General features: G+C 39.8%; 2 protein-coding genes across 3 annotated transcripts in view; both read left to right on the forward strand.

The window, feature by feature from the left end:
• Positions 1-7,190: 7,190 nt before the first annotated feature.
• On the forward strand, positions 7,191-26,987 carry AMACR (alpha-methylacyl-CoA racemase). The gene is made up of 5 exons (XM_083818158.1): positions 7,191-7,639; positions 9,940-10,083; positions 12,654-12,814; positions 16,901-17,087; positions 25,964-26,987. The coding sequence occupies exons 1-5, from the start codon at positions 7,357-7,359 to the stop codon at positions 26,371-26,373; spliced, it is 1,185 nt and encodes a 394-aa protein (XP_083674284.1). The 5' UTR covers positions 7,191-7,356; the 3' UTR covers positions 26,374-26,987.
• SLC45A2 (solute carrier family 45 member 2) overlaps positions 16,949-27,066 on the forward strand; it is a 30,108-nt gene continuing 19,990 nt past the window's right edge. The window contains exon 1 of one of the 2 annotated variants that reach the window (XM_083818155.1): positions 16,949-17,087. The gene's annotated coding sequence lies outside the window, so the exon portion shown is untranslated. Of the gene's footprint in view, positions 17,088-18,687; positions 18,816-27,066 lie in introns of those variants that run through there. The other variant, XM_083818157.1, reaches the window with a different exon arrangement.

The following is a 27,066-nucleotide window of genomic DNA, read 5'->3' on the forward strand; positions in this document are numbered from 1 at the left end:
TTGGTCAGAATAAAGCGCTTACAAATGGTGATACATACACTCATTTTAAGGTTCTTTACATTATCTCTTGTAATGGCCATGATATAAAAGAAAGCCAAGTTTTATCATTCTCATTTTATGTCATTTTCACAAGTTTTGTACAACTTGGACTGCTAAAACAGGGTGGAAGGCAACTGAGAATAACCATGAAAGCTTTCTGATGACAGCAATGTGGTCTCAGTTCCAACGTTAAGCATTTTTTTTTACATCAAGGTTGAAACTTCCAGGCATTTATAAGAAATCTCTACAGACTTTTCTCTGCAAAGTTACTGCATGTAATCTCTGCTGACTGATTGCTGTGATACTTTACATTTTAATTGTTAACTTACATATTAGTTTCAAAGATCCTTCAAAATATAGCAGCTGATGTAAAAATCCATGTGTGCGTTCCCATCCCTCAAAATATTATCAAGTTTTATATTCAGTAAGTCTTGTGGAATATGTGTGTTTGTCTCAGAAATGTTTATGAAAATTAGTCATCTTTCCACTGCTGTCAATAATTGAAAGCCTTTAAGAGATACTCAAGAAAACAAAACAACAACAAAAAATAGCCTAGTTACAAAGACTTTTCTCCTTTGTTTTAAAATAAGTGGTTTTGATTTCTGGTAATTTGTGTTTCAAGTGAACAAACTCCTGGAAACTCAATAACACTGCCCCATACACAGCTTGTGCCCTGCTCTGTATGAATTGCCAGCCCCTACTCCTGGTCCTCCTTTCTCCCAAGACCCAGGACTGCCATCCCTCCCTGTGACACTGCCCTGCCTCTGGGCAGCAGCCTTGCAATGTGGCAACTCTCAGCTCCAGCTGCATTAGGAGCGTTAAGGGCAGCATTTTGCAAATGGCTGCATGTCACTTGAGAGATGCTGGTGGCATGAGCTGAAACCTAACTGAAGGAAAATGTCTTAGGTCTGGGTCCCAGTTTCACGACTGGCGTTTTAAGAAAGCAGAACTTGCCAAGAAAGAGGATTTGGTAGGAAGCAGTTTGCAAGGAAACATGTAAGGCAGAAGCAATGGGGAGTTTAGACTTCAAGTGAGCAGAATGTAGATGAGTGCAAGAGAAAGGCAAAAACTTGTTGTTGTGGTCTCTGGTATGGCCTGGCAGTGCAAAGGAAAAGCATGTCCAGAGGAATTAGTTGGAAAACATTGACATCACAAGAGTAACGCACTCAGAAAATTTATTTGTGTTTGGTAAAGGACCAACGACTGAATATACTTCAATTGAAAACGCATATCTTGCATAGAAAGCTCTGTTAAATTCACCACTGATTCTGTAGTGAAAATGTATTTGAAAAATTTGTGGGTTTAAGCAACGTGAATAGGTCTTTAATTACAGTGACACTCAGATCTTTCATCTTCCCCATGAAATTTCTAAATGCAACTCAACTGCTTTCTGAAGTAATTTTTTAACTAAATCTTTTATTTTTTTTGTTAATAAACATTTTCCTCATACTTAACTGGCATGATTAAAATGACATTTTGTGCTCAGGGCCAAAAAAAATTCACACAAGAACAAAACATGCAGGGAGCAACAAAGGAGATTAGTCACTAATTAGTTATGAAATGTCCAGAGATCTTAATTTTGAAAATCAATAGCAAAATGCTTCTGTTTTGCACTTGGTGGTGCTAACTTACAAGTAGGGCTTAAGAAAGCTTGGAAGACAGCACTTCTCAGGGGCTAAAGGCATTCTTGGGACTATTCTGCTAACATAACTGTACAACCCATCAATTTTGGAAACACGGCACTACAATGCACCCATTCCCACATTTGGAAATTCCTGTTGCTGTTTGAATCAGTAGCATGTACATGGTCCTCATGCACTTTGCAGGCTGACAAAGGAGTGGTAACAAGAGTGAGAAGAGACCACGCTGGACTTGTGAAACTGGGAGGAAATTTTAACTGGCCTCATCCCTCTCCTCTACCACTGGGCTGATAAAATCCAGCTCATAGATTTTGGCATGAAAACTGTAAAGATGACAGTGGAACAGCCTCAACATTGTGCAGCTGCATTTGAAACAGGGCAGGGCATACTCCATGAACACATTCACAGAATAATAAAACCCATGTGGTGCAGGAAAGAGATTTCTTGCATTAGCTGCTGAAAAATTGCACAAATGGAGTTTTATCCTGCTTTTCTGAAGACAATCCAGCAGACTAGAGAAATTTCACCAATAAAAAAAAAACACACCACAAAAACAAAGCAAAAAACCCAACAGTGTTTTAAATGAAGTGCATTGTTACAACACCAAGAATAGTAATACCCACATTAAAATCATCTTTGATATCTTAGCTCCTGTTTCTTGTAAACGTGCCTCACAATGCATTCTTCCCTTCATATAGTCATATGCTGCTTCTTTGCCTTATCCAGCAGCAATGATATAGTGCTTGCTAAATAAGATGAGGGCTATATACTAGAATGTGATAGCCAAAGATGAATATAGAACTTCATTCAGTAATTCCATCCAACGTATACTTAATGAAGCACTGTTATTATACAATACAGATCATACTAATACTTAAGAAAGAACAATGTAACTTAATTCACAGCAGCAACCTTTAACTTTTTTTTTCTTTTTCATTTCTAAGAGCTTCATTTACCAATCTTAACAATTATTTGAAAGAAAAATGCTCCAGGCTCTCACAGTGTACTAAGAGAGTCAAGGATGTCATCAAGGACTGGAACTTCAGGCCAGAAGATGGGAATTCTGAGTTTGTGTTATCCTGTCTTGTGAAAAGCCCTGGACTCCAGAGGAGAGTTAATTTGTCTGCTCTTCATCTTGTAAACTACAAAAGAGTGGAAGTACCATTGTTTCAAACGAAATCTTCCATGTAGTGCATCAAGGCAGATCAGTGCTGTCTTCCCTCTGAGAATACATGCTCCTCAGAAAAGTCCACATTTGCTTTCTCAAACTATCAAAGGGACAAAAAATGAAGAGGAACTGATTTAGTTATAAATAAATAAAAGTTACAAGTAAATCGTGGCCATAGCTAAGGTGCAAATTAGTGGCTTATGGGCAACAGTGTGGCTCTGTGCTGGAAACAGTTCATAAAAACGAAGGCTTATCACACTAGCGCATGCTGGAAAAATTGTCTGTAATGATTGTTGTGGACAATGTTATTCAGCAGAAATGGTCCATTGGAAAGAAGTGAGGGTAAGATTGCCAAGCAGTGTTGCCCAGCAGAGAGCTGAAGCTCAGTATCCAGGCAATCAAAACCTGGGAATAACCCTGGTCTAGTTTCTAGTCCCCTCAGCAGTGGTTAATAATAAACCTCTGGGAAAATATTTATTTTCTACAGTTTAGCCAATATAAAGGTTAGTTATATAAAGCTGTTTGCCAGTTTCTTCATCTAAATCAAGAAAGCACAGCAATATCATAAGGTACGACTCAAAGATGAATACTTTGTTTCAGGTACAAGGGTAAAGGTCCAAAGTACAGGACTCACTGTCACAGAGGTCAGTAATTTGTTCTATTTCAGCAGAGTAACAGGAGGCAAATTTCTTACACCGTGAAAGTTAATGGCAAAGCTTGTTTATTGTGGCAAAGCCAGGTCTGCACCTCAGTGACTCCCTGGACTAGACAACTCACAAACAGTGTATTTTCTAGGAGATTTGATTTTAATGAAGTAGCACAAGGCAGTTTATGCAACTACTTTCTGTGGATGAGAGTGAGCTAAGTCTGTAATTCATATTCTCAGACAGAGACAGAATTTCAGGCAGTATGAATTCACAGCTACTTTAGAGGGATGTACTGACCTCAAGATAGATTCACTTTTGGGCTTGTGTGTGTGTTGGGATGCACTCTTAAAACAGAAAGCAAGGAAGTGTCAGTTCACACTCATGGGGAAGCAAACACAGGCAAGCAAAAAGACGCTCTGTCTCCCAGCTGAATAACCTATTGAGATTGCAGAGATTAGGCTGCTGCATTTGAGAAGCATGCTGTATGAGGGACAGTGTGCCATAACAACACGTAATATGAGGTCAGAAGTGTGGAGAAAATTTACTTTGCAAATATTGAGAAGTATTATGAATGGAGAACAGCTGCTATTCAGGCAAAGCATAAACACAGGTTTGGGGATAAAGCACCCGTGCTTGAAAGCTTTGATAAATCTGGGACACAAAAATACCACCATAAACTTCATGTGAATCTTTAAAGTTCTCAACTTCAGATTAATGCAGATATGTTTGACTTTACAAGGGAAGTGTCACTCTGTGTTGTGACCTACTACTTGCATTTTTAGGCAATGATAATTATCAAGTAAGGTTTGAAATATTGCAACAGATGTGAGCAATTCTTTTGCATTTCTTGCTTTTTCATTTAATGAAACCAGTACAAATGGAACTGTTAGTAGTATCTCTTAAAACCATGCATTAGAATGGATGAAATTGTGCATAATATACTTGCAAAGGAAAGAAAGAAAGAAAGAAAGAAAGAAAGAAAGAAAGAAAGAAAGAAAGAAAGAAAGAAAGAAAAAAGAAAGAAAGAAAGAGAAAGAAAGAAAGGAAAGGAAAGAACCACGAGAATCTAGGTTTTGTATAGAGCTGTAATTCACATTCCTACCTCAGTGTTTTTCCGATGGACTGAAAAATTAGAGTAATTGTAAACAATAACTCTGATATGAAATGTAAAAACCTGGCATGCAGTGCAGCCATCTTGCATCACAGAAGTACCTGTACCTGTGTCAGAAAAATTGATATAACATATGATACATTATTTCATTTTTTCAACACTGACGGTGGAATACACTAGCTTCAGTATAGGACATGTCCACTTTTCAAAGGATGACGCGGATAGTGACTCACTGAAGTAATTTAATCAAGCCCACAAAAGCAGCCTGGCAAGATCTGAAACAGAACTGCCTGCCCTGCCACCCAGACTGGGGTTTTAACCTCGTAACAACCTCTCTTCCCACACCTCTGCAGCGCTGAATTTATACAGCCACCCATTCGCTGCTGCATATTAATGAAACATATTAAATGGTATTGCATATATCAGCATTGCACTGTTCTTACTGCAAGCCTATGTCAAGAGATAGCTCTTTGTATTCAGCACATAGTTTCTGCTGGGCAACTTACTGCTTTGGGAGAGTTTGTTGGATTCAGATCATCAGCCTCACCCCTTGGTGAATTAGGATCTCTCTTTCTCTCCCACACCCATGTCTTTCTTAATTTGTTAAAAGCCAATTTTTCAAAGTGAAATTAATGCTCATGAAGTGGTGCCCTTGCTTCCCTGAAACTAAGATAATTTAATAAGGTACTGACTTGAATGTTTCTGCCACAGAGTATCCATTGGAATGATTGATGGTAGCAAAAATGCAGGTGTACAGCCAGAATAAATGGATTGCTCAGTTAAACCATAGCCAAATCCAGAGGTTACACAGGTTGTGCTTATAGTGTTATTTGGATGTGATAATCTAAACAATATCAGGTGAAATGAAAAAAGGTGAAATTGCCTGTTCCTATTCAACACAAACTCCAAGACCCTAAGCTGAGAGGAGACAAATGAAACTGAAAATCACTTAGAGAAACGCAATGTCCCAGTAATATCATGGTAACTGTGGAAACAAACCTGTGTATGGAACAGTGTCTCTAAGGGAAATGGATAATAAAGGAAACAAGCTACCTTCATTTGAATAAAAATGTGTATTTTTTTTTTCTCTCCACCATTTCTTGTGGATGGCAGCATACATTGGATACAATCAGTGCCTGCATTATAGGACCAGGTGTCTACTTGAAAAATAAAGAGTGTTCTAGAAATAGACCTATTCTGTTTGCTAACTATGGCAGTTAAAACAAATTCTGCATTTGTATTTGCAGCCTTTACATGTTTTTGTAGTCCAACTAATTTACAGAAATAAATGAAACAAACATGAAATTGATTGTAAGGGCCTCTTTGCTGCCATAACCTGAGATACTGGGAGCAGGACATAAATTTGAAAAGCCCTGTTAATCTGATGCCTGCTCCATCACTTTTCCTGAATGGATGTCCATTCCTGTCAGCAGCCTAAACAAAAATAAAATGACCATTGCCTCTAGTCAAATGTGGCTGTTTTTCAGGCAGGCTGAATTTAAAGAGCAACTGTACATGAATACAGGCTTTACTAAATCCGGTATAATTTAACTAAACAAAAGTACCTGTGCTTTGTGCAGGGGAAACACTGAAAACTTCAAGAAAGCTTCCTTCCAGTACCTAAAAGAGGCCTACAAGAAATCTAGGTAGGGTAGTGTAGTGATAGGACAAGGGGAAGTGACAAGGGGAAACTAAAGGATGGTAGATTTAAATTAGACATTAGGAAGAAGTTCTTCACTCAGAGGGTGGTGAGGCCCTGGCACAGGCTGCCCAGGGAAGCTGTGGCTGCCCCATCCCTGGCAGTGCTCAAGGCCAGGCTGGATGGGGCTGTGGGCAGCCTGGGCTGGTGGGAGGTGTCCCTGCCCATGGCAGGGGGTCGGAATAAGGTGGTCTTTAAGGTTCCTTCCAAACCGAACCATTCTGGGACTCTGTGATTCTGTATTCTATGATGAAACAGGAGATATTCCTGGCTCAAGCTCCTCTATGCTCCTGACGTGCAAAGGCTGGGCTGATGGCCCTCACGTGCATGATCTTCCCTTTGCAGCACCACTGAGCTAATGGATGGCTTCATGTGGGTGCCATGTAAATGGCATTTTACAGGGCACTTTACAGCCCTGTCTCAACCAGATAATCTGGTCCTGACAAGGTATTATAAACTGTTTGAGATGTTGCTATCCTAGCTGTGGGCACTGTTTCTCCAGCAGAGGTTACAGCTGCTGTAGCAGGACCAGACAGGCCAGTTGAACAGCAAATCTGGTGGGAGAAAAGAAAACAAAAACAAACACAAACAAACAAACAAGAGTTTTTATCATCTCATCCACTAATGTCCTTGAGTGTGGGTTTGAGCCCTCAGGGACCCTCCATAGCAGCCTCACAAGGCCGGGACAAACGACTGGCATGGAGTTAGCTGCCCTGTAAAACACGTCCAGTGATTTTTTGTGTGTGTGTAAAGTGGGCGTCGATTTTCACATTCCTTGCTATCCACCCAACTCTGAGCCGCAAGGGATAGCACCCCCGCACGCCTTAACCTGACTGAAATCTTACTGCAGGCGTGGAAACCTGAAGGCGAGGCGGGGAAACCTGCCGCTAAGAAGAGGCAGAGGCAAGGGGCAGAGGAACACGAGCCGTCCCCACAAGCTGGGGACGAAGTACGGGGTCTCGGGTCACCGTCCTGCCCTGCCGGAGCGCCTCACGGCGCCGCCCTAAGAGTCGTCGACCCGTTGTGGCCGCTGGGCGCGCCGCCGAGGATCGATGTCTCGGCGCTCGGCAGCCGCCATCCCCGCCATGGCGCTGAGCGGGCTGCGGGTGCTGGAGCTGGCCGGGCTGGCTCCGGCTCCGCTCTGCGGCATGATCCTGGCCGACTTCGGGGCCTGCGTGGTGCGGGTTGACCGTGCGCCCCGCTCCGCCGTGTCGGTCGACGTGCAGGGCCGCGGCAAGCGCTCCTTGGCGCTCGACCTCAAGCGGCCGCCGGGCGCGGCGGCTCTGCGGCGGCTGTGCGGAGGGGCGGACGTCCTCATCGAGCCCTTCCGCCACGGTGAGGCGGGGCCGGTGATGGGCCCCCCCCCCCCCCACGGGGGCACCGAGGGGCTGGGTGCGGGTGGGCACTGAGAGGGTCGCAGGGTAGAGGGTTGGTGGGTTTGGGGTTAGTTTGTGGGCTTTTGGGGTGTCACGGGGAGGGAGCGGCTTGCTGGGAGTTGGTTTCCCGTGGTTGGGTGAAAAACGGCCGGGATTTGTGAAAGGGTGGTGAGCAGCACCGAAGTGAAGTCAGCCTGGCTGAGGCTGGTTTGACAAATAGTTGTGGGCAACACCGCTGTGTGTCACAGAGCAGGAGGCATGCGAGAGCCTGGACAGCACTCCTGCAGTGGTTTTCAGGCCTGTTGGTGTAATTCAAGTCACATTTGTAGGGTTAGTGCCTTGGGAAGACGCAGCAGACAGCAGGGCTTATGATTCCTCTGCACACAGCAACAGGGAGCTGCTCTCTGGCCTCATAAGCCCTGCGCAGGCATTCAGCTGATGCTTATGCACGGGGTGTGCCTGTGTGTGGTTTAGGAATTTATCAGTGACGGTGCTTTTCATTCAGAAAATAGGGTTTTATGAGTATATTTTGGGGTTTGTCCCTCTGAAGTAGTGCAGAGAAAGTAAAAAATTAAGTTTTTCGTTGTAAATTGTCTCCTGTTTTCTAACATTTTATTATTATTTAATTTTTGCATATAGTCGAAATTTCCATGCTCTTCGGCTTTATAAACACTTGCTTTTATTATGTAGTAATGCAGATAATTCTGTAACTAGGCATTAAGGTTTACAGGGCTCTGACTAAACTAGCCAAATCCGTGATCCAACATGGAGCTGGTGGGAACCAATGAGACGGTGAGGGCCCAGGCAGCAGCAGGAGAGGTTTTTTAAATGCACGTGTACCATCAACCTTTAAACAAATGATTCTGTGGCTCCACTGGTTATGGGACACTCACTTTTCACTTGTGCTTTCGGGAATTTTGCTCACATATTAACGAGGCAGTCACCAGAAACTAACTTTTGAATTTTTATTTTTTTTGCTGTGCCTTTGTTGTCATATAAGCAAATTTATGAACTGAACGTATTTGGTTCTGTAAATAACTCTTTTTAATTGAAAGTTTAAAATGATAAAGCTCTCAGACTGTTGTACTAAGCTGTTGGAGTTTTATACAAGCCAATCCTGAAGTTTGCTTGAAGCTTCATGTGGATGGGCTTCTGCTCTGTCCCCAGTTCCGGTTTTAAACTATGAATCCTAAAAACTTTGCTCTTGCCCATAGGGAGAATGTTTTTTCCTTTAATTTAATTTTTACAATTTTGTCTTGGTTATTTGATGGATCTGGCTTCTCAAAATAGGTGCTAATTGGTAGAAATGTGTTACAAATGTCACCACTTTTCTCCCTAACATTATCATTTGCCACTTCCCAGTAAGTAATACAACAGAAGGAGATCTTAAGGAATTTGAAGATGTAGTAATTTTATGAACAGTCTGTAGTAATAGGTCCTGGGGCAGAATGGGCACTGAAGTTCTGTCAGGAGAGTAGATCTGTTCCCCTCCAAACCGCGTCTCCCTGCAGTCCTGTTACGGATCATAGGATGTAGTCTCACCAACAAACACTGAACCAGTAAAAATCTGTAATTTGTTTGCAACTTGAATCTGCTTCTTTTAAAGCCACTACTTTGGAATGCAAGATAAAACTTTAGGCTTGATTACTGTAGACCCATGCTGACCAAACCTATATTTCATTGAGTTCTGAAAGTTCCTTATTGTCTGCATTAGAAAAAAAAATAAATTTTCTTGAATGTAATCATTGCAAATAGGCTTTGGAATATACAGTTTACATTGGTGAGTTAAAAGATACAGGAACACACGGTGTACTGAAGAGGCTAATGTGATGAGGAAAGTATATTCCAGTGAAAGGTGGAAGCAATTTCAGGTCATTTTAATGTGGAAAACATGAGAGTCTGCTGTTTTTTTTCGTAAAATGATGACTGCCTTCAGTAGCTTTCTCGCTCATTCAGTGATACATAGAGTACAGCAAATTGAATGGCAAGCTTTTGGGGAAATAAAAACAGAAAAGAAGTCGAAAAAAAAGACCCTAAACTTTAATTTTGACTTAACTGGCTTGCGTTCAAAATGTATGCAGTTTGTTGGTAATTTGTGACATTCTGACTATTAATATTTTAATATAAATTCTGAATTAGAATGTATTATTTCGGAAATTGCAATTCATTTCTGTTTTATAATTAAACTTCGAACCATTTATATTTTGAGTCTTATTAAAAATAAATGCAAATTAGGATTTTGTGCTTTGTCTTGTTAAGGCGTCATGGAAAAACTTGGTCTTGGTCCAGAGGTCCTTATGCATGAGAATCCCAGACTCATCTACGCTAGACTTACTGGATTTGGTCAGACAGGAAAATACGCCAAGTCTGCAGGACATGACATCAATTATGTGGCTTTATCAGGTAGGCTGTAAAATTTTCTGTTGAATAAGTTTTTTGTTTTTTTTTTTCCCCTTATGTCAAGACTCAAGAATTTATTGAAAGATTCTTTGCAGATAGCTCCGATTACCTCAGGTTTAGTCTGATGAAACAGCTGAGCAGATCTGAAGCGTCCCTGTCAGTGAAAGGAGGGTTTCCGTCTCCTTTATTGTGCTTCTCCCTGCTTGTTTCTCTCCAGTCAAATATGGAGCTTGCTTAACCCGTGTGTGAGCTGTCTCGGCTCCCTAACAAGTCAACAACTAAGTAGGAAAAAAGAGGATGTTTTTCTGCCGGGTTATTGAGGGGAAGCAGTTCATTAGGAGATCTGACAAACAATAAGTTGGTACAAGAAAGGACGAAATGCGGGCTGGACTGGACTGTTCCTTTTGGCAGCAGCAGTGAGCTGTTAGGCTGGATCAGCATGGCATCTCAGACTGTACAGTATTTTCCTTCCTTTGTGTGCCATTTTATCTGAATAAGTTTTTTTCTCTTTAATGAAAGGACTGAAGTTTTTATGCATTTTTGTCTTTGTACTGGGCTTCTGTCCTAGAAAATCTTTTTACAGTCCCTAAAGGGCTGTAGATTATTTTGTGTGTGTTTGTGAGCAGCTGCTTTAAAGTAAAGAAAAACTAGGCAACTTAAGCCATTTGAGCATTCTCATGTTCTTTTCTTTTCTGCTGTAAATATCTCTAAGGATACCAACTGAAGGGAAAGGAAGTTTAAAATGAAGCAGTTTTGACTGCAGGATTATGTTTCATTAAATTACTGTTGACAGAATGCTGATTTTAAGTATCGTGATTCTACAGGTATGCAATAACAAACAGTAACAAAATTACCCAACTCTGATGGTAGCAATCAGTGTGTCATCAGTGCTGTCATGCATGATCCTGTTTACTGCTGTTCACACTGCTTCTGTCTCTGCCCACAAGGGAGGAAAGTGGGCCAAAACTTCTCAGCTTCCCACTGCATGGTACATTTCTTTTAGCCCCAGAAAAGGGCCAAAGCAGAGGTGCTGCAAATGTGATGTGGAATCACCTACTGTGGGGATCCACAGTGTTGTGGAATGAAGTTTTGTCTGGGATAGATTCAGTCTTCTCTCATTGTGTAAGATTGTCAGGATATCAAAAAGAGTGAAAAAGACACAGCTTGGAACAGTTGTGATTTCATGTTGAGATGATTTCAAAGTATTATGATAATTTGTTATTAACATAGGTAGAGAGTCAAACATTATTGTCTATTGCTGTCTTAGATTGTAGTGCTTCCTGTTTACAAAAAGTACTGTTTCTGTCTCTGGAGCTGATGTAATCAGTAGTATTTTGGTTGGTGCTATATTACATCACTAAAACTTAAGTCATTCTTTATGAAATTTTAAGGAAATAGGACAAGGTATTTGGGATGTATCAGTCCTGAAAAATGAGATCTAACATCGTAATTTCTTAATGAGCATTGGCTTTTTTCAAATAAAACTGTCTTGCATTAGAAACTCCAGATACAAGTTACTATGTTAACTCAATGGTGCCTGTGACAACCTTTAGACTGTTAAAAGAGAGATTTTAGTCAGTGACAGGGCTTTATGCTTGTACTATATGCTCTGCAAAATTCTTTGTACTGTGAACTCGTTTGTGAGTGTTGTTTGCACTTAGCTAACAGTCTAATGCACTTCCTAACTAAATAGTGCTTCACCATCATGCAGTTCTTGGGAAATTCTTACCGTGTATGTTGTGAATCTCAGACATTAGGCTATAGGCTTAGAAGAGACATGACCATATGCAGAGTTTCTTATTTGCCCAAAGGGACCTGTGAGGGAAGTGACAGTAAAAAAGCTCTTCAGGATGGAAGAGAAATGCCAACAGATTCAGAGGCAAAACTGCCTTTGCTCTATCGTCTTTCATTTCAGCATAATTTCTGGCATAGTTTCCCCATGTCTGTGTTGCATGCAGTCAGAGGTAACCTTTGTATGTTATATTCATCCATACCTCTGATATACAACCTGTTTTTCAAAACTACAGTGTGAGGAAAGGACAGAAGTGCAGCTGTCAGTGTGAAATCTTTTGTTATGATTGTTAATTCATGGGTTATGTGCACAGAAGACTGTAAATCTGAGTTTTTACTTTAGAAGATTCAAAGAAGAAAAATTTACTGAAGTTTCTTGAAGCACATTCATATTGCCTACTGAATTCTTTTGTGGTAGGTTCTATGCGTGTACAAAGTATTAATATAGAATTATTGCATTCAAGTTTTTGTATGAAATTTTGTCCTTATAGAGCCAAATGATCAAAGGATTATCTATGAGGTAATATCTATTTTATTAATTTAATTAAATGCATCTTCACTAATATGATTTGAGATACTCTATTAATAATTTTGTGAATGAAGGAGTAACTATCTGGTAAGACAGAGCTGGAGTGGAATCAGAAAACTGTTGGTAGAAGTTTACTTTAGCTTTTATTTGCTCACATAGATTGAAAAGAAGAAAAATTTGACCATAAACATTGGTTTCTACATTTCTACAATTAACTTTATACTTATGTTTGCTTTGTTTCCTCTACTACCAGGTGTGCTGTCAAAGTTAGGTAGAAAATCTGAAAATCCTTATGCACCAGTCAATCTTCTGGCTGATTTTGCTGGTGGAGGTGTGCTCTGTGCAATGGGCATTCTCATAGCCCTTTATGAACGTACCAAATCTGGCAAAGGACAGATCATTGATGCAAGCATGGTAAGTTTTCTCTTGGGGAAGTGGGGGGGATGATTGGATTTTATTTTTTTTTTCCCAACTCTAAGTCTGTAAAAGGAAGGAGGTTGGAGCTATTGGTAAGGTTTAAAATTGAGAGGTTGGAATGTGAAAGTAAGTCATCGCATAAAATGGCTATTGCTTTATCTGAAAGCAGTTTTCACAGGTCACTGTTGCCATGGCATCCTTATGACATGGGTGACATACTGCAGCTCTCCCCCTGTGCTGTTCCCTGACTTTTATTTTATTTTATTTTATTTTATTTTATTTTATTTTATTTTATTTTTTATTTTTATTTTTTTTCTGTGTTTTCTACAGTAAGATGAAAGAGGGGTAAGGGATTGCGTTTAGTAAATTCACAGATAATGTGGATGTGGGAAGAACTACAAGCATGTTGGATGACAGGATTAGAATTGAAAATGACCTCTACAAATTAGAAAATGACCTGAAAAACCTGGCTGAAATTCATCAATGCTGCTGCTCAGTAATTTTCTTAGGCAGAAACAATTCGCCGCACAAATATAGCGTGAGAACAATTGGCTGAAGTATGATCCTGGGGGTTTGTAATAGTCACAAGCTGAACATGAGTCAACAATATAATGCTGTTGTGAAACACATACACACTGTATTAGGGTGTATAAACAGGAAATAGACCCAGCAAGGTTTCTTAAGTAATTCTTGTCATCTAATAGGCATTCTAAGGCCTCAGGAAAGTACAGTTTCTGGCACTGGCCATTGTCCTTCCCCCAAAAAAATCATCAATTTGTGGGGGTCCAAGGAACACAACAAAAATGATTGCAGGTCTGAAAACATGACCTAGAAAGGAACGTTGAGAGGGTTTGTGTCTTTACAAAAAGAAATGATGAGTCTTCAAATACTTAAAAAGATGCTTCTTCTACTTCAGAGTAGAACAGAATAGTTCAGTTGGACAGGACCTTCAAAGATCATCTAGTCCAACTGTTTGGAGTATTAGTTTATCTTCACTATTGGTACTTTTAGTCATTAAAAGAATTTTCTGCAAGAAGAGTCACTGTAAGTCTGCTAATATCCCACATTCCAGAGATCTCATTAGGACATCTTTGGTTGTGTGTGTGTTTTTTTAGTTGTTTGTTTGTTTTTAAAGCCTGCAAATCTTCTCTCCTTCAGCTTTTTCTTGTTTCATTATTAATTGTGGAATATACAGTTCCCTGCTGATTTTCCTGGTGTCCTGCGAAATGGATGGAATATTCTGCAGTGTTGCTGGATGTATTTTTTCTGGAATGTTGTTATGAAAAGCTTGGCTTTTATTTGAACAGATTTCCAATGAGACAGTTGATGAAAAATATACGTGCATCATAATCAGCAGACAGTTAAATAAACTGTTTTGATGAGCCTGTTTTTATTTCTAATTTTGTTTCCTGGAAACAGAGATTTTTAAAATCACAATACTGCACTATTGGAGCTGTCATTTCATTTTAACGTTCTTTTTTATTTAATAGGCGTATTAAGTTGCTGTACAGTTTAGGTAGTCTGGATGTGTTAATGAGTCTGACACATGGTGGAATTTTCTAAGGTAGAAGAGGGAAAATGAATTTATTATTTATAGCAGTTTTGTGTCCTTGGGATTAGTTCAGTTTTTATCTTACTTCATGGATTGTTAAACTGACCGTGTTAGTTTTGTCTTTTTATTGCACTGTAAATTTTTCTCATCTAAAATTACATCTGTTTTTTGTCTTTGATGTTAGTAATTCTAGTTTGTCCTCAGAATTTTTGTGATGCAAGAATTTGTTGTATGTCTTTTATTTCTAATTAGTGTGCTGAAAGCTGAAAAGTTGTCTTGGGAGCATTCATGTGAACTGTAATATACATAAAATAAACTCCTCTAGTTAGTGAAGGTAAACTGATAGGAAAGGAGGGTAGAGACGATCAGGTCAAGGGGTATGTTCGCAGAATTTGTTCAGTGTCCTGTGTTCCTGTTGCACTGCATAGAAAAGCAGACACTGGGTCCTGCATTTCAGCTGCATAGCTCAGAACCTGGTCTGAACTGCTTCGCGTTACTTGCTGTCTCTTCTCATTGACTCTGCAACGGTTATAGGTTTCTCTACAGTCACCCTGATAGTTCCCACACACTGCGTGGGACAAGGGGTGGATGCTGTGATACAATACAGTAGGCACAACGATGCATCTGCACCCTCACACTCTTCTGGAACAGAGGGATGCGAGACAGGGCAGCACTTGAGGTTCACTCAGAATTTAGATGCAGTCTTTTGCTGATGGTAGGCATCTGACCAAGAATGACTCGCTCTTTGTGAAAAGACAGCCGCAGGAAGATAATGATCACTCACATAATAGTCTCATGGTGAGAGCTGTCCGCTGTCTGACAGAAGGCTGGGGTTGCAGGTTTTTCTCAGCCTGGAGGTATTCATAACCAAAACCCCCACATCCTAAAAATGTTCCTCTATCAGAAGGGTAGATTAGGTTGGTGTGCATTTATTCTCAGCTTTGTTTGAGCTGTTTCACTCTACAGAAGTGCCAGAAGACTCACGGAGCTGATAGAGGTCACCCAGCAGGACGGTGCCTCTGGATTCTTGTCCCTACTTCAGAGGCTGCTTATGCTTTTAGGGAGTCATTAAGTGAAACACCTCACTATTACTGTAATCACTGTGTAGTTCAGCTAAAGCGGAACCTCCCAGTGTCACCCTTTTCATGTTTTAAAAGAAAGTGACCACATTGGTGTGTGTGGTGTCATTTGGAGACATGCCTTCGGGGATTTGGGGAGGATGTTTGGTGCCTTTCGTCTTTGAATTACAGCAGCCCACAGGCAGAACCTAGCTGCCATTTGCCCAGCTAAGTGCATATACCAGTCCAAAATTAAGGTGTTATTTTATTTTAAGTGTCTACAGGGTAGTAGCATGGTAGATTGTCAGTAGTTCTGTCAAATTTTGGCACCAAAATCTGATTTGTATTTAGAGCTTATTCTAATATTATTCCCATTTGTTATTATCCCTACTTGTAATTTTTTGTTGTAATTTTTTGTTACTAGGAGCAGTGAAAGATAAGATCATTAATAAAGCAGACACTTTTGCAATTATTTTGCAAACATGCAGAGGAAGGTACATAGTGTTTTCTCATAGAAACGTAGGGCAAAATTGTTCCAGCATTCGTGGCAGGAACTTGGGAAAGAGGCCAAGCAACACATTTTAAATGAAGAAGCCATAGTACCTCAAAGATTCACATAGTTTAAATTCTTACTTAGAAAGGTAGAAATGAATAGATATTTCCACATGAAAAATCAGTAGCCTTTTATTTTCATACAGGAACTGTTAAAATTAGGATGACTCCAGAGGAGGCCACAAAGATGATCAGAGGGCTGGAGTACCTCTCTTACTAGGACATGCTGAGGGAGCTGGGGTTGTTCAGTCTGTGGAAGAGAAGGCTCCAGGGAGACCTCACAGCGGCCTTCTAGTGCCTAAAAGGCAGGAAAGCTGGGGAGGGACTCTTTGTCGGGGGCTGGAGTGATAGGACAACATGGAATGGCTTTACATTAAAAGAGGGGAGATTCAGGTTGGATATATGTAACAAATTCTTTACTCAGAGGGCAGTGAGGCACTGGCACAGGCTGCCTGGAAATGCTGTTGCAGCCCCATCCCTGGCAGTGCTCCATACCAGGCTGGATGGGGCTTTGGGCACCCTGGTCTGGTGGGAGATGTCCCTGCCCATGGCAAGGCATTGGAACTGGGTGGGTTTTAAGGTTCCTTAAAACCACTCCAAACCACTCTATGGTTCTATAAACTAGGAAAACGTGTTGAAAGTGTGTGATGCATCTGGAGCTGCATTATTACATTTATGCTCCTTCTTATTCTTTAACTCTAGACAATATAATACATGAGCAATATAATACATATGCAATATAAGTAGTACTTCTAAATTATAAGAAATTAAACTGCTTACCAGAAATTTTGTCATAAATCCTGACAAAGGAGAAACTTTATAGTAGGTTTTTATTGTCTTGTTTTATGTAGAATTAAGGTAACCTGCCAGTGAATTTACTGAAGCTGTTGTTTTCTTGTTTTTGTTTTGTGTATCTTTCAGGTAGAAGGAATAGCATACATAAGTTCTTTTCTGTGGAAATCGCAAAATTTAGGATTCTGGAACAGACCTCGAGGTGAGAACTTACTAGACAGTGGTGCACCGTTTTATGAAACCTACAGGACCTCTGATGGAAAATTCATGGCTGTTGGTGCTATTGAGCCCCAATTCTATGAGCAGTTAATAAAGGGTAAGTAGCTTGGAGTAGTTGTTTCACATCAGCGAAGCATGATTGAATGAGTGCTTTAATACTTTATTTTGATTCATGACAGCAGTTATGTTGATTTCTTTGTGAAAGCCAAACACTTCTCAAAAACAATTGGGCAATATGGTAGCAGTTCAACTGATTTTCTTCTAGCAATTTTCTTTGTTTTTCATCCCTTCTTGACCTTATCCCCAGACACTACACTTAAATTAAAAATTTTCTCCTGAAATTGCAGCAGTGGTAGTCTGTGATGAGGCTTAAGAACTAATCAACTATTTTTCGATACCACTTTATTCAGAGGCAAGTGAATATGCCTTAAAAAGAAGATGTAATTCTTTGTTATTGCAAATAAAATTGCAAGCAATTCATTTATTTCTGCTATAATTTTTTTAAAGAAACTTGAAATTATTTTAGAAATGAATGCTCATTGGGGTAGTTCATAGTATTTCCTAATAAATAAAAACTTTTTATAATAACAAAGCTTTATAAATTAATTTCCATCACAGAATTGAGTGGGTTTTTTTTTCTGTCCAGCTATGGATATGTTTTTTATATTTGACTAAAAGCTTTTAAAATATGACTTTAAAATATTATTTATCTGTTTGAAAAATTAGAATGGGTCATGGTACTTCTTATATGTAAGAAGGATATAAAAGCATTAGAGAGTGTCCAAAGGAGGGCTACAAAAATGGTGAAGGGTCAAAAGGGGAAGATGTAGGGGGGAAAGCTGAGGTCCCTGGGTTTGTTCAGCCCAGAGCAGAGCAGGCTGAGGGGAGGCCTCATGGCGGCCTGCAGCTCCCTCACGAGGGGAGCGGAGGGGCAGGCGCTGAGCTCTGCTCTCTGGGGACAGCGACAGGACCCGAGGGAACGGCATGGAGCTGGGACAGGGGAGGGTCAGGCTGGGGGTTAGGGAAAGGTTCTGCACCCAGAGGGTGCTCGGGCACTGGGACAGGCTCCCCAGGGACATGGTCACAGCACCCAGCTGCTGGAGTTCAAGTGTTTCAAGCACCCTCAGACATAGGGCCTGGGCTGTCCTGTGTGGAGCCAGGAGATGGACTCAATGGTCCTTGTGGGTCCCTTGCAACTTGGGATGTTCTATGCAAAATCATTAATCCATGTAGTCAAAACAGAAATACACCGGTACCTCTTTACCTTTGAATTTTTTGTGTACTTTGTGTTTTTGATCAGATGTGCTTTTAGCTTCCTATCGGTTGTTTCATTTACAAACAGATTTCTTCTATTGTGCTCCTTTGGCAGATTATTATACTTTCCATACAGAATTTATAAAAATTTTGAAAATTCACAAAATAATTCGAGATACATTTTCTGTTTCCAGTGTTCTGAGTGTGAAATATATCTAAAGTTCTCAATCTAATTTGAGTTGTGCTTAATGAGTAGGAGTACCAATGCAGAACATACCTGAAGTGGATGTTCCCAGACAGCATTATGTATACTGCTTCTGTGTATGAATTGCTTAAATATGGTAAATCTTTGCCAAGTGAGGGTGGCAGTGGAGCAGCTCCTTATTGTTGCTCAGTTTCTCCCCACTGGTTGTTTCTTGAATTGTAGGGTGGATACCTTCTCACGGGCAGTTACTGTCAGCTCAGCCCCAATCAGCTACATTGTGCTAACAAGAGCATAGCCAATGCCAGGACCTGCACTTCCAGGAGTTTTTGAAATTCAGGAGCATGGCTAAGACAGGATGAAATGAAGGTATGAGGTTGTGAGATGGGGTGTGCCTTTGCTGAGCAGAACCCCTAAGAGATTTTGTGGACTTTGGCATTGTTCTTTTGCAACCTATGGTGCTCCCAAAGAAAGTTCTTGAACATCAGCGGCTGTAAATGGCTGTTCCTCTGTGTGGCTAAAAAGGGCTGTTCATTTGCAGAGAGGATCAGAATTGTTACGTGTTGATATATGAAATTCATAAGGCAGGCTCACAGAGCATCTCAGTGATATATCCAGCATTACGGACGGCACCCAGATCAGATGCCAAGTTTGGAAATGCCGTCTTCCTGGCTGAAGATGGTGGTATTCCTCTTCTCATTGGCCTGAGAGTAATTTGTCTGTTTTTGAGCTCCAGTTCTAAGCTACTTTCTCTTGAAAGAGAAAGTACAGTTGCTTATTCCACGCTTAGCAGTTCTTGGAAATGTTATTCTCATCCAATGCCTTGGGATTTTTGTATATATATATATATATTGATTGCAAGAAATAGTTGGGGATCAAAAATAAATATAAAACTGTATCAAAGTAAAATTTAAGCCCTTGTTATGAAAGTTAGGGAATTGGAATTCCAGTACATGTCCTTAGGGAGAATGCCTGTATTAAATACAAAGGAAAAAAGAAAAGAATAAAGCTGATTACTCAAACACCCATATGTTTGGCTTGAAGTGATCAAACACTGGCCTGCAGCATTCATGGCTGCAGTATTTTATTATTCTCTGGAGATTTAGTTGAATAGTACTTACTTTTAAGCTGCAGGAGTGGGAAAGAATCTATACTTGTTCTTAAATGCTGCAATGAAGTCAGATGTTGGTTTGTCACTATGCCTCACAAAGCCTTTGCTGGACACTCTGGCATTCTGTGTTGATTGTTGCCACAGGGTGAGGACTCAGCCTTTTCTCTGGCAGCCAGCCAGTCATGTTATATAACAAGATCCCTGTAATGAATTAATCCAGTGTTAAGGCAATATAACATGACCACTGACCAGTTTCTGTCTTATCTAGATAACTATTTCCCGAGGAAAATGCTGAAATTCTGTTTTTCTCTATGTGGTTTTTCAGAAACTTTGAGCAGCAACTATAAATTTTTCTGCCTATATTGGGGCATCCACATTCAGGAACTTTATTTTCATGCCTAAAAGTATTCCATCTGCTTAAAATGTACATAAATGGCTTGTTTTTTAACAGCTGAAATTTCAAAAACAGTTATTCCACCAATAAAGAACCTATGTACTTATATGTAGGTAGATAGATGATGTGTAATCACAGATGCACCTGTGTTTCAGTGTGCTTCTGTCAAAAATTCAACATACAGACTGCAGTCTTCATGGAAGTGCTGCTTTTTGCCTTTAATTACAACTTTTGCTTATTTCCATTCACTAGTTTTCTTTGTTTATTCTGTAAAAGTGTGTTGTTTAAAATATCAGACTGAACTTCAGATGTTTGCACAACAATGTGTTTAAAATAAGTGGTCTTTGTGTGAATTGTTCAGACGTCCATATAGAAAATAATTATCCCCTTCAGTAGCTCTTCTTGCAGCCTTTTTGAAGCAATAGTGTATTAAATTAGAACAGCTGGTTCTTCTTGTGGCTTAGGGATTTTTTTTTCCTTTCCGGGATATCTATTGCAGAAATTCAGTTCAGAATTTAAGCCTGCGAATGTTATAGGGAAGAGAAAGCTGCTTGTGAGAACTGTATTGCTATTTCACAAACCCAAGGAGCTTTGACTTGAGTCATCTGTTTAACGCATTAACTCCATGCTTTGAAGTAGATTTAAATGGTATGTTCCAGTTACGGTTTCCATAATTTTATTTCACATTCCACCCCCCCCCCCCCCCAGTTCTGGTCATTTCTGCTAGTAAACAATTTGGTGCTGTTCCAGATAAAATAAATTCAAAAGCCACTTTGTCTCTCTGTCCATACTCAGAGAATAGGTTACTTTTCCCACTCCTACATAATGAGAACACAAGGATTTGTATGTTGCAGAAGTAATGGTCGGAGATTTAAAGAGTGCAGAAGTGAGAAAGGAACATGATTTCTGAACCAGTTGTCACTGCCCCCAGAATTTCATTGAGCAGAAGTGAAACTATCTTCCTTTTGCTTTTAGTTTACGTCATTGTTTTCCTGCAGAGTTAGGAGCTCAGTGGATCTGAGTGCACTTAATGAAATAGTGAGGAAAGTTTTTTCTTAAGGATCTGCAGAGGGAAACTTACTAAGTTTACGAAAATACAGTATTTTAGTTTGAGAAAACTGTTGGCTTTTTGGATTGTGCTCAGCAGGGAAAATTAAATTTCTTCTTACCACAGGTTTATGAAGAAAATAGGTTATATGAGAAACTGAAGCTATATAAAATAGATGCAGTAAATAATTGCTGTAATAGCTGCAGTATCAGGAGTTGTGTTCTGGTTACATTACAGACTGTTTCCTGTTCACAAACATGCTGTAATCCTTTTGCTTATATTAATTTTATTACTGCTGAAGTCAGCCAATGAATAATGAAAATACCTTTGCATCTTACAAGAAGTCATATGTAGGGAACATGTGCTACTAATGTTAAGTCTCAATATATTGATAAAAAGAGACAGAATGTCTTCCAGCAGACCTGTAAATTGCTTCTGCAAGTTTCTCTTAATTTTCAGCAGTACGTGCTTAGTATTGCTGTAGCCAGTCTAAGGCAGGCATGCAGAACACAGGAAATTTCATATATCAAGTAAGAAACAAAGGTTGCTTCTGCATTATCATGTGGCATGAACTCTACTGTATCAGATGAACTTAGTATAAATTTACAGTTATGTGAAAAGCAGAAACAGTCTCTGAAGTTCTGAACATTTATTTGATAATCCTTTCACTACATTGTATGTCTTCTATTTGAAAGGATGGAAGAACGTAGAAAGCACTTGAAAAATATAGTTTACATCATTATGAAGGATTTCCACGGGGCTTTCCATTTAGTGATTGTGAAGTATGGTGTACTGTATTAAAAATCTGTTAATGTACTGAATTTGATACAACGTTGTTATTAAGACATGCAAGGTGGACAAACAGTTTCCTTGTTATGTTTTAAACGCTCTTGTCACACATAATGTTAAGTTCTACTTGAATTTGTTTATCATGACAAGCCTTAAATTTTGTACAGGAACTTAGCAGGGCCAGTTTCTTGCTGCACCAAAACATTGGCAATTATTATTACCAATGCAAACCTAGAGAACAGCCGTGGATGCTTTTAGTGACACTCTGGTGCTAGTCTGGTAGTCTATATAAACTGTCACTTTCTACAAATACTATTTCAGAAACTTTAAGCAGAGAAAATAGGTGCCTAATTTTCCTACAGTTCGTTCAAGAAGTTCTGCAGAAATAGAGTTCTCAAAGTGTTGCTTTAATAAATAATTTGTAGATATACCTCTCAATAAAGCTATGGCACGCTCTAAGAGTACTGCCTTCAGCTCAGCTCTGTGGCATTCAGCATAAGGACATTGACTAATTGGAGCAAGTCCAGAGGAGGCCACGATGATGCTCAGAGGGCTGGAGCACCTCTACTGCGGAGACAGTCTGAGGGAGTTGGGGTTGTTCAGCCTGGAGAAGAGAAGGCTCTGGGGAGACCTCACAGGGGCCTTCCAGTACCTAAAGGGGGCCTGCAGGAAAGCTGGGGAGGGACTCTTTGTCAGGGAGTGGAGTGATAGGGCAGGGAGTAATGGCTTTAAACTAAAAAAAGGTAGATTTAGATTAGATAACAATGAAGAAATTCTTCGCTGGAAGGGTGGTGAGGCCCTGGCACAGGCTGCCCAGAGAAGCTGTGGCTGCCCCATCCCTGGCAGTGCTCAAGGCCAGGCTGGATGGGGCTGTGGGCAGCCTGGGCTGGTGGGAGGTGTCCCTGCCCATGGCAGGGGGCTGGAATTAAGTGGTCTTTAAGGTTTCTTCTTTAAGGTTCCTTCAAATCCAAACCATTCTGTGATTTTATGATTTAAGGGAGACTTATAGCAATAGCATTACAAGGAGACTTACATTTTCTTTTTCAAAAAACATTACGTCAAGGCTGTACTAGAGTAGGTTATTAGGCTTTTCTAAACAAAAATTGCTGGATGGAAATCGGAGCAAGAGAGACTTGGAAACAAGTTTTGATTGCTCTACCAGATATTCTTTGTAAAGGCTATTTTGTTTTTGATTATATTGGGTGAAATATGTCATTCTGTGGTATCCCAAACAATTCTGTGCTGTGTAATTGTTTCCTTGTTGACTCAGTCACTCCTGCTGTGATTCTGTTCATCTGCACCACAAATGGTTAGCACAAGCTGGAAAATGAGAAGCTTTAGTGCTTAAATGCTGTCAGTTCATACTATTTAAAGCTGAGCTCTTCAGTGGTCAGTGGAAAATGAGCATGTAATACTAAATTCCAGGTTCTACATATTGTTCTATTTTACTAGAGCATGTATGGCTAGATTCAGCCAACTTTCCATCTGGCATGGTCTTCAAATGTAATTGTGTAATGGGATAATAGTAGAGCTCTATTCATACTGAGCTGACTAGTGGAACCCAAATATAATTAATAAGTACATCAGTGTTTATCAGATGGTGTTTCCAATTGACAAGATTTCATGCATTGAGATGGAGTCTCAAATAGAATGTTGTCACTTAGCTTTAACTGTTGTGGAAGGTAAATTTCCCTCATGTCCTATTCTTGGGTAAACTGTCCAGCACTGCTCATCTTCAGTACTAGACTTTGAAGATTTTGTAAGCATCATTAGGTTCAGTTTAATTATGGATACTTTACCATTATGACTAATCTTTAGTTATCTCTTTTTGAGGATGATATGAATGGTTATAAATAGTAGATTCTAAGTTTAGTGATTTAAGGTGCATGTAACTTGGTAACTTGCTTAGGACAAGTGTTTACTTTGTAGTGATACTTAACCAGATATCATTGGGAATCTCTAATAAGCTGTGAGAATTCTTATTCTGCCTTTGGCTGTGTTGATTTTCTTCTAAATTTGAACTATTGCAAGGCAGTATTTCTGAATCTGGAGATTAGCAATCTCTCTGCATCATACCTTGCAATACCAAAGTTAGATTTCAATGCATGTGTTTTTTTTTTCAAAGTTACTATTTAAGAATTTGTGAGCAACAGTCAAACTCCTTTCATATTATGATAACTATATAATTTGGAAGAGACTGAGACCCAACAAGTGCACATAGTAGAGATGATGAGGAAAAAGATATTAAAGAGCAGAAGAATGGAGATGGTCATCTTCTCCATTCTGTGTTTTGCTTATCTATATTTCAACCTCTTTCAGTGATAAGGAAGCTGTAGAAATAGTGGAAAATATAAAAAAATTTTTTTTTTTTTACTTTCTATCTACAGCTGAAGATGAGAGGAGTTCTGTGTACATTCTACATGCAAACAGGCATCTAGTAGCCAAGCCTGTTAACAACCGCAAGTCAGATCATCAATCTGATAGCAGCCATATCAAAACGTATAAGAAGTCTCGACATTAAATATTTGCAGAGCTCCACATTTTCTCTGCCTTTTACACAAAGCTGTTTTCTAAGAAGCCCCCTTTTTGTTTATTTGTAAAGCATTATGATAATAATTGTTCTCAAACCTTTCTTAATTTCTGAGATTAACTTCTCTCCTACCCCTGATTCTTCTGGATTTTATCTGCTTCATTCAATGTAGTAAATTTAAAGGTGTGATTATTTGGGCAGCCCTCAGTATACCACTTCTGAATTCTATTTGATATTGTAAATTATGTTTATGCTATCTCTAACTTGAAAATGTGGTTTAATTGTGTTGTCTCTTTCTTGTTTCTTAATTCCTTTTTGCGGTAAGCCCTAGAAGAAATTGTAACAATTCTTCTGTCTCCTTGGAATATAGAGTGCAGGGAGCAGAATCCATGAGAACAGAAACTGAGACAGGAAACTGGCTGCACAGGAGAGATGTGAACTCCACACTAAGAGGAGAAGTGGTGCTTAGTTGGGAAATGGACCTAGGGGTCCCCTAGTTCAGAAAATTTTCAGTACAAAGCCTGCATGTCGATCTTCTGCTGTTGTGTCTCAGAAGAGGTGTGTGTATTGCATACCTGGTGGTCCATATGAGCGACCTTCTGGGAAGCTGGGCTCTTAAGCATGAGTGTGAGGGCTGTGGGTTTCACTCGTCCAAAAGAGCAGCAGCAGGAGAGTTTGAACGTGGGGAACGTGCCAAGGAGGTGAGAGCAGCAGATGTTGCTGGAGTCTGTTTGGACTGAGGGAGTCCGAGAAGCAGATCAGTTAGCCTGCAGGTGCCTGCTGCCAAGCGGCCTTGTTCACATCAAGCCCAAGCTTATCCATCCACACTGTCTTCTCATCTCTAGCATGGAAATACCTGGTCGTGTTGGACTCCAGACAGCTTCTGTGACATAGCTTCTGTTGTAGAAAGTGTTCTCAGGACAAAATGTGATCTCGAGGCAGCTGCTGCTCCTTTGATGTTATAAATTACAGAAATGAGCATTTATGTGAACTTAGTTCACAGAACCATAGAGTCATTCAGGTTGGAAAAGACCTCTAAGATCCAACCTTTAACCTAGTACTGACAAGTCTACCACTAAACCATGCTACATCTACACATTCCTTGAAGACCTCCAGGGATGGTGACTCAGCCACATCCCTGGGCAGCCTATTCCAATGCTGCAAAACACTTTCAGTGAAGAAACTGCACCTAATATCTAACCTAAACCTCCCCTGGTGCAGCTTGAGGCCATTTCCCCTCATCTTATTACTTGGTGCTTGGAAGAAGAGCCTGATCCCCGCCTCACTACAACCTCCTTTAAGGTAATTGTGAAGTACAGTAAGGTCTCCCCTGAACCTTCTTTTCTACAGGCTATACAACCCCAGCTCCCTCAGCTTCTCTTATTAAGACTTGTTCTCTATGCCCTTCACCAGCTTTGTTGCCCTTCTTTGGACACACTCCAGCGCCTCGATGTAGTTAAGAGGCTGTAGCTGATACAATTTAGTCTAATGCAAATAGTATAACATTTTATTTTTCTGATCCCTGCTCCCCCAGTCATAGATATCCCAATGAAGTTTTTCTGGTTACTGTGCTCTGCTGCGTTGGACTGCCTGCAGAACAAAAGCTTCCAGAGAAACATGGTTAGCTTTGATTTTCTTCTTTCAGGTCTTGGGCTCGATTCAGACAAACTTCCCGATCAGTTGAGTTTCTCTGACTGGCCTGAAATGAAGAAAAAGTTTGCATCCATATTTGCAGAGAAGACACAAACTGAATGGTGCAGCATATTTGATGGAACTGATGCCTGTGTGACCCCTGTTTTGTCCTTTGATGATGCTGCCGCACATCAGCATAACAAACAAAGAAGTTCTTTTATCAAAAATGATCGGGAAGAGATAAGTCCTAGACCTGCTCCTCTACTTTCAAGGACCCCTGCTGTTCCATCGCTTAAAAGAGATCCTTTCATAGGCGAGCACACAGAAGAGATACTTCTGGAATATGGGTTTACTAAGAACGAGATTGCTCAACTTTATTCTGACAAAGTAATAGAATTCAACAAACCAAAAGCTAATTTATAATCTCTGACTCTGCAAATCAGACAAACTTCAGGCTGATGTAGTAAGATTTTTATGTATTAAATTTAATTACATGACAAATAAATGTTTGTGTGCTACTGCTTTTAAATGATGGAAATTTTAGATTTAATGGGAGTTATATATTTGTGTGCTGGCATGGTTTGCAGCCGAGGATAATGAAATTGTGTTCTCAAGTTCTGCACTATTTGCCTTAGCAAGCAGATTTAAATCCTCAAAATGTTTTTAAAATACCATATCCTGTGAAATGGTTGGTTCTTTTGACTCATAGTTGATCCATTGCTTTGTAGTGTATGTTGTAATTACCTGACGGCAATACTTTTCATAAAATATAGTTGTATACTTCCTAAACATACGATTGTTTACTCATAGATTAGAGGGGATTTTTATTTTTCTGTGTTGATTCATTTGCCTTACCATGCCAAAACAATTATACAAATAACGCTGTTTCCTTACATATTGCTGTAGAGTTACAATGATAAAGTAATTGTATTTAAAATCCTGTCTGCATTTTCTTTATGCAATTGCCTGATTATATTAGATTTGACATTTCAGTTTGCCTGAAAAGTCATTTCAGAAATAAATTTGTTATTACAAAATATCTGCCAAGTATTAATCCTTTCCTTTCTTTTTGGAAAAATGGTAGGCAACTTAGCTGCATGGGTTTTAAACAATGGT

This window comes from Anser anser, assembly GCF_964211835.1.
Source record: "Anser anser genome assembly, chromosome: Z".
Classification (NCBI taxonomy): domain Eukaryota; kingdom Metazoa; phylum Chordata; class Aves; order Anseriformes; family Anatidae; genus Anser; species Anser anser.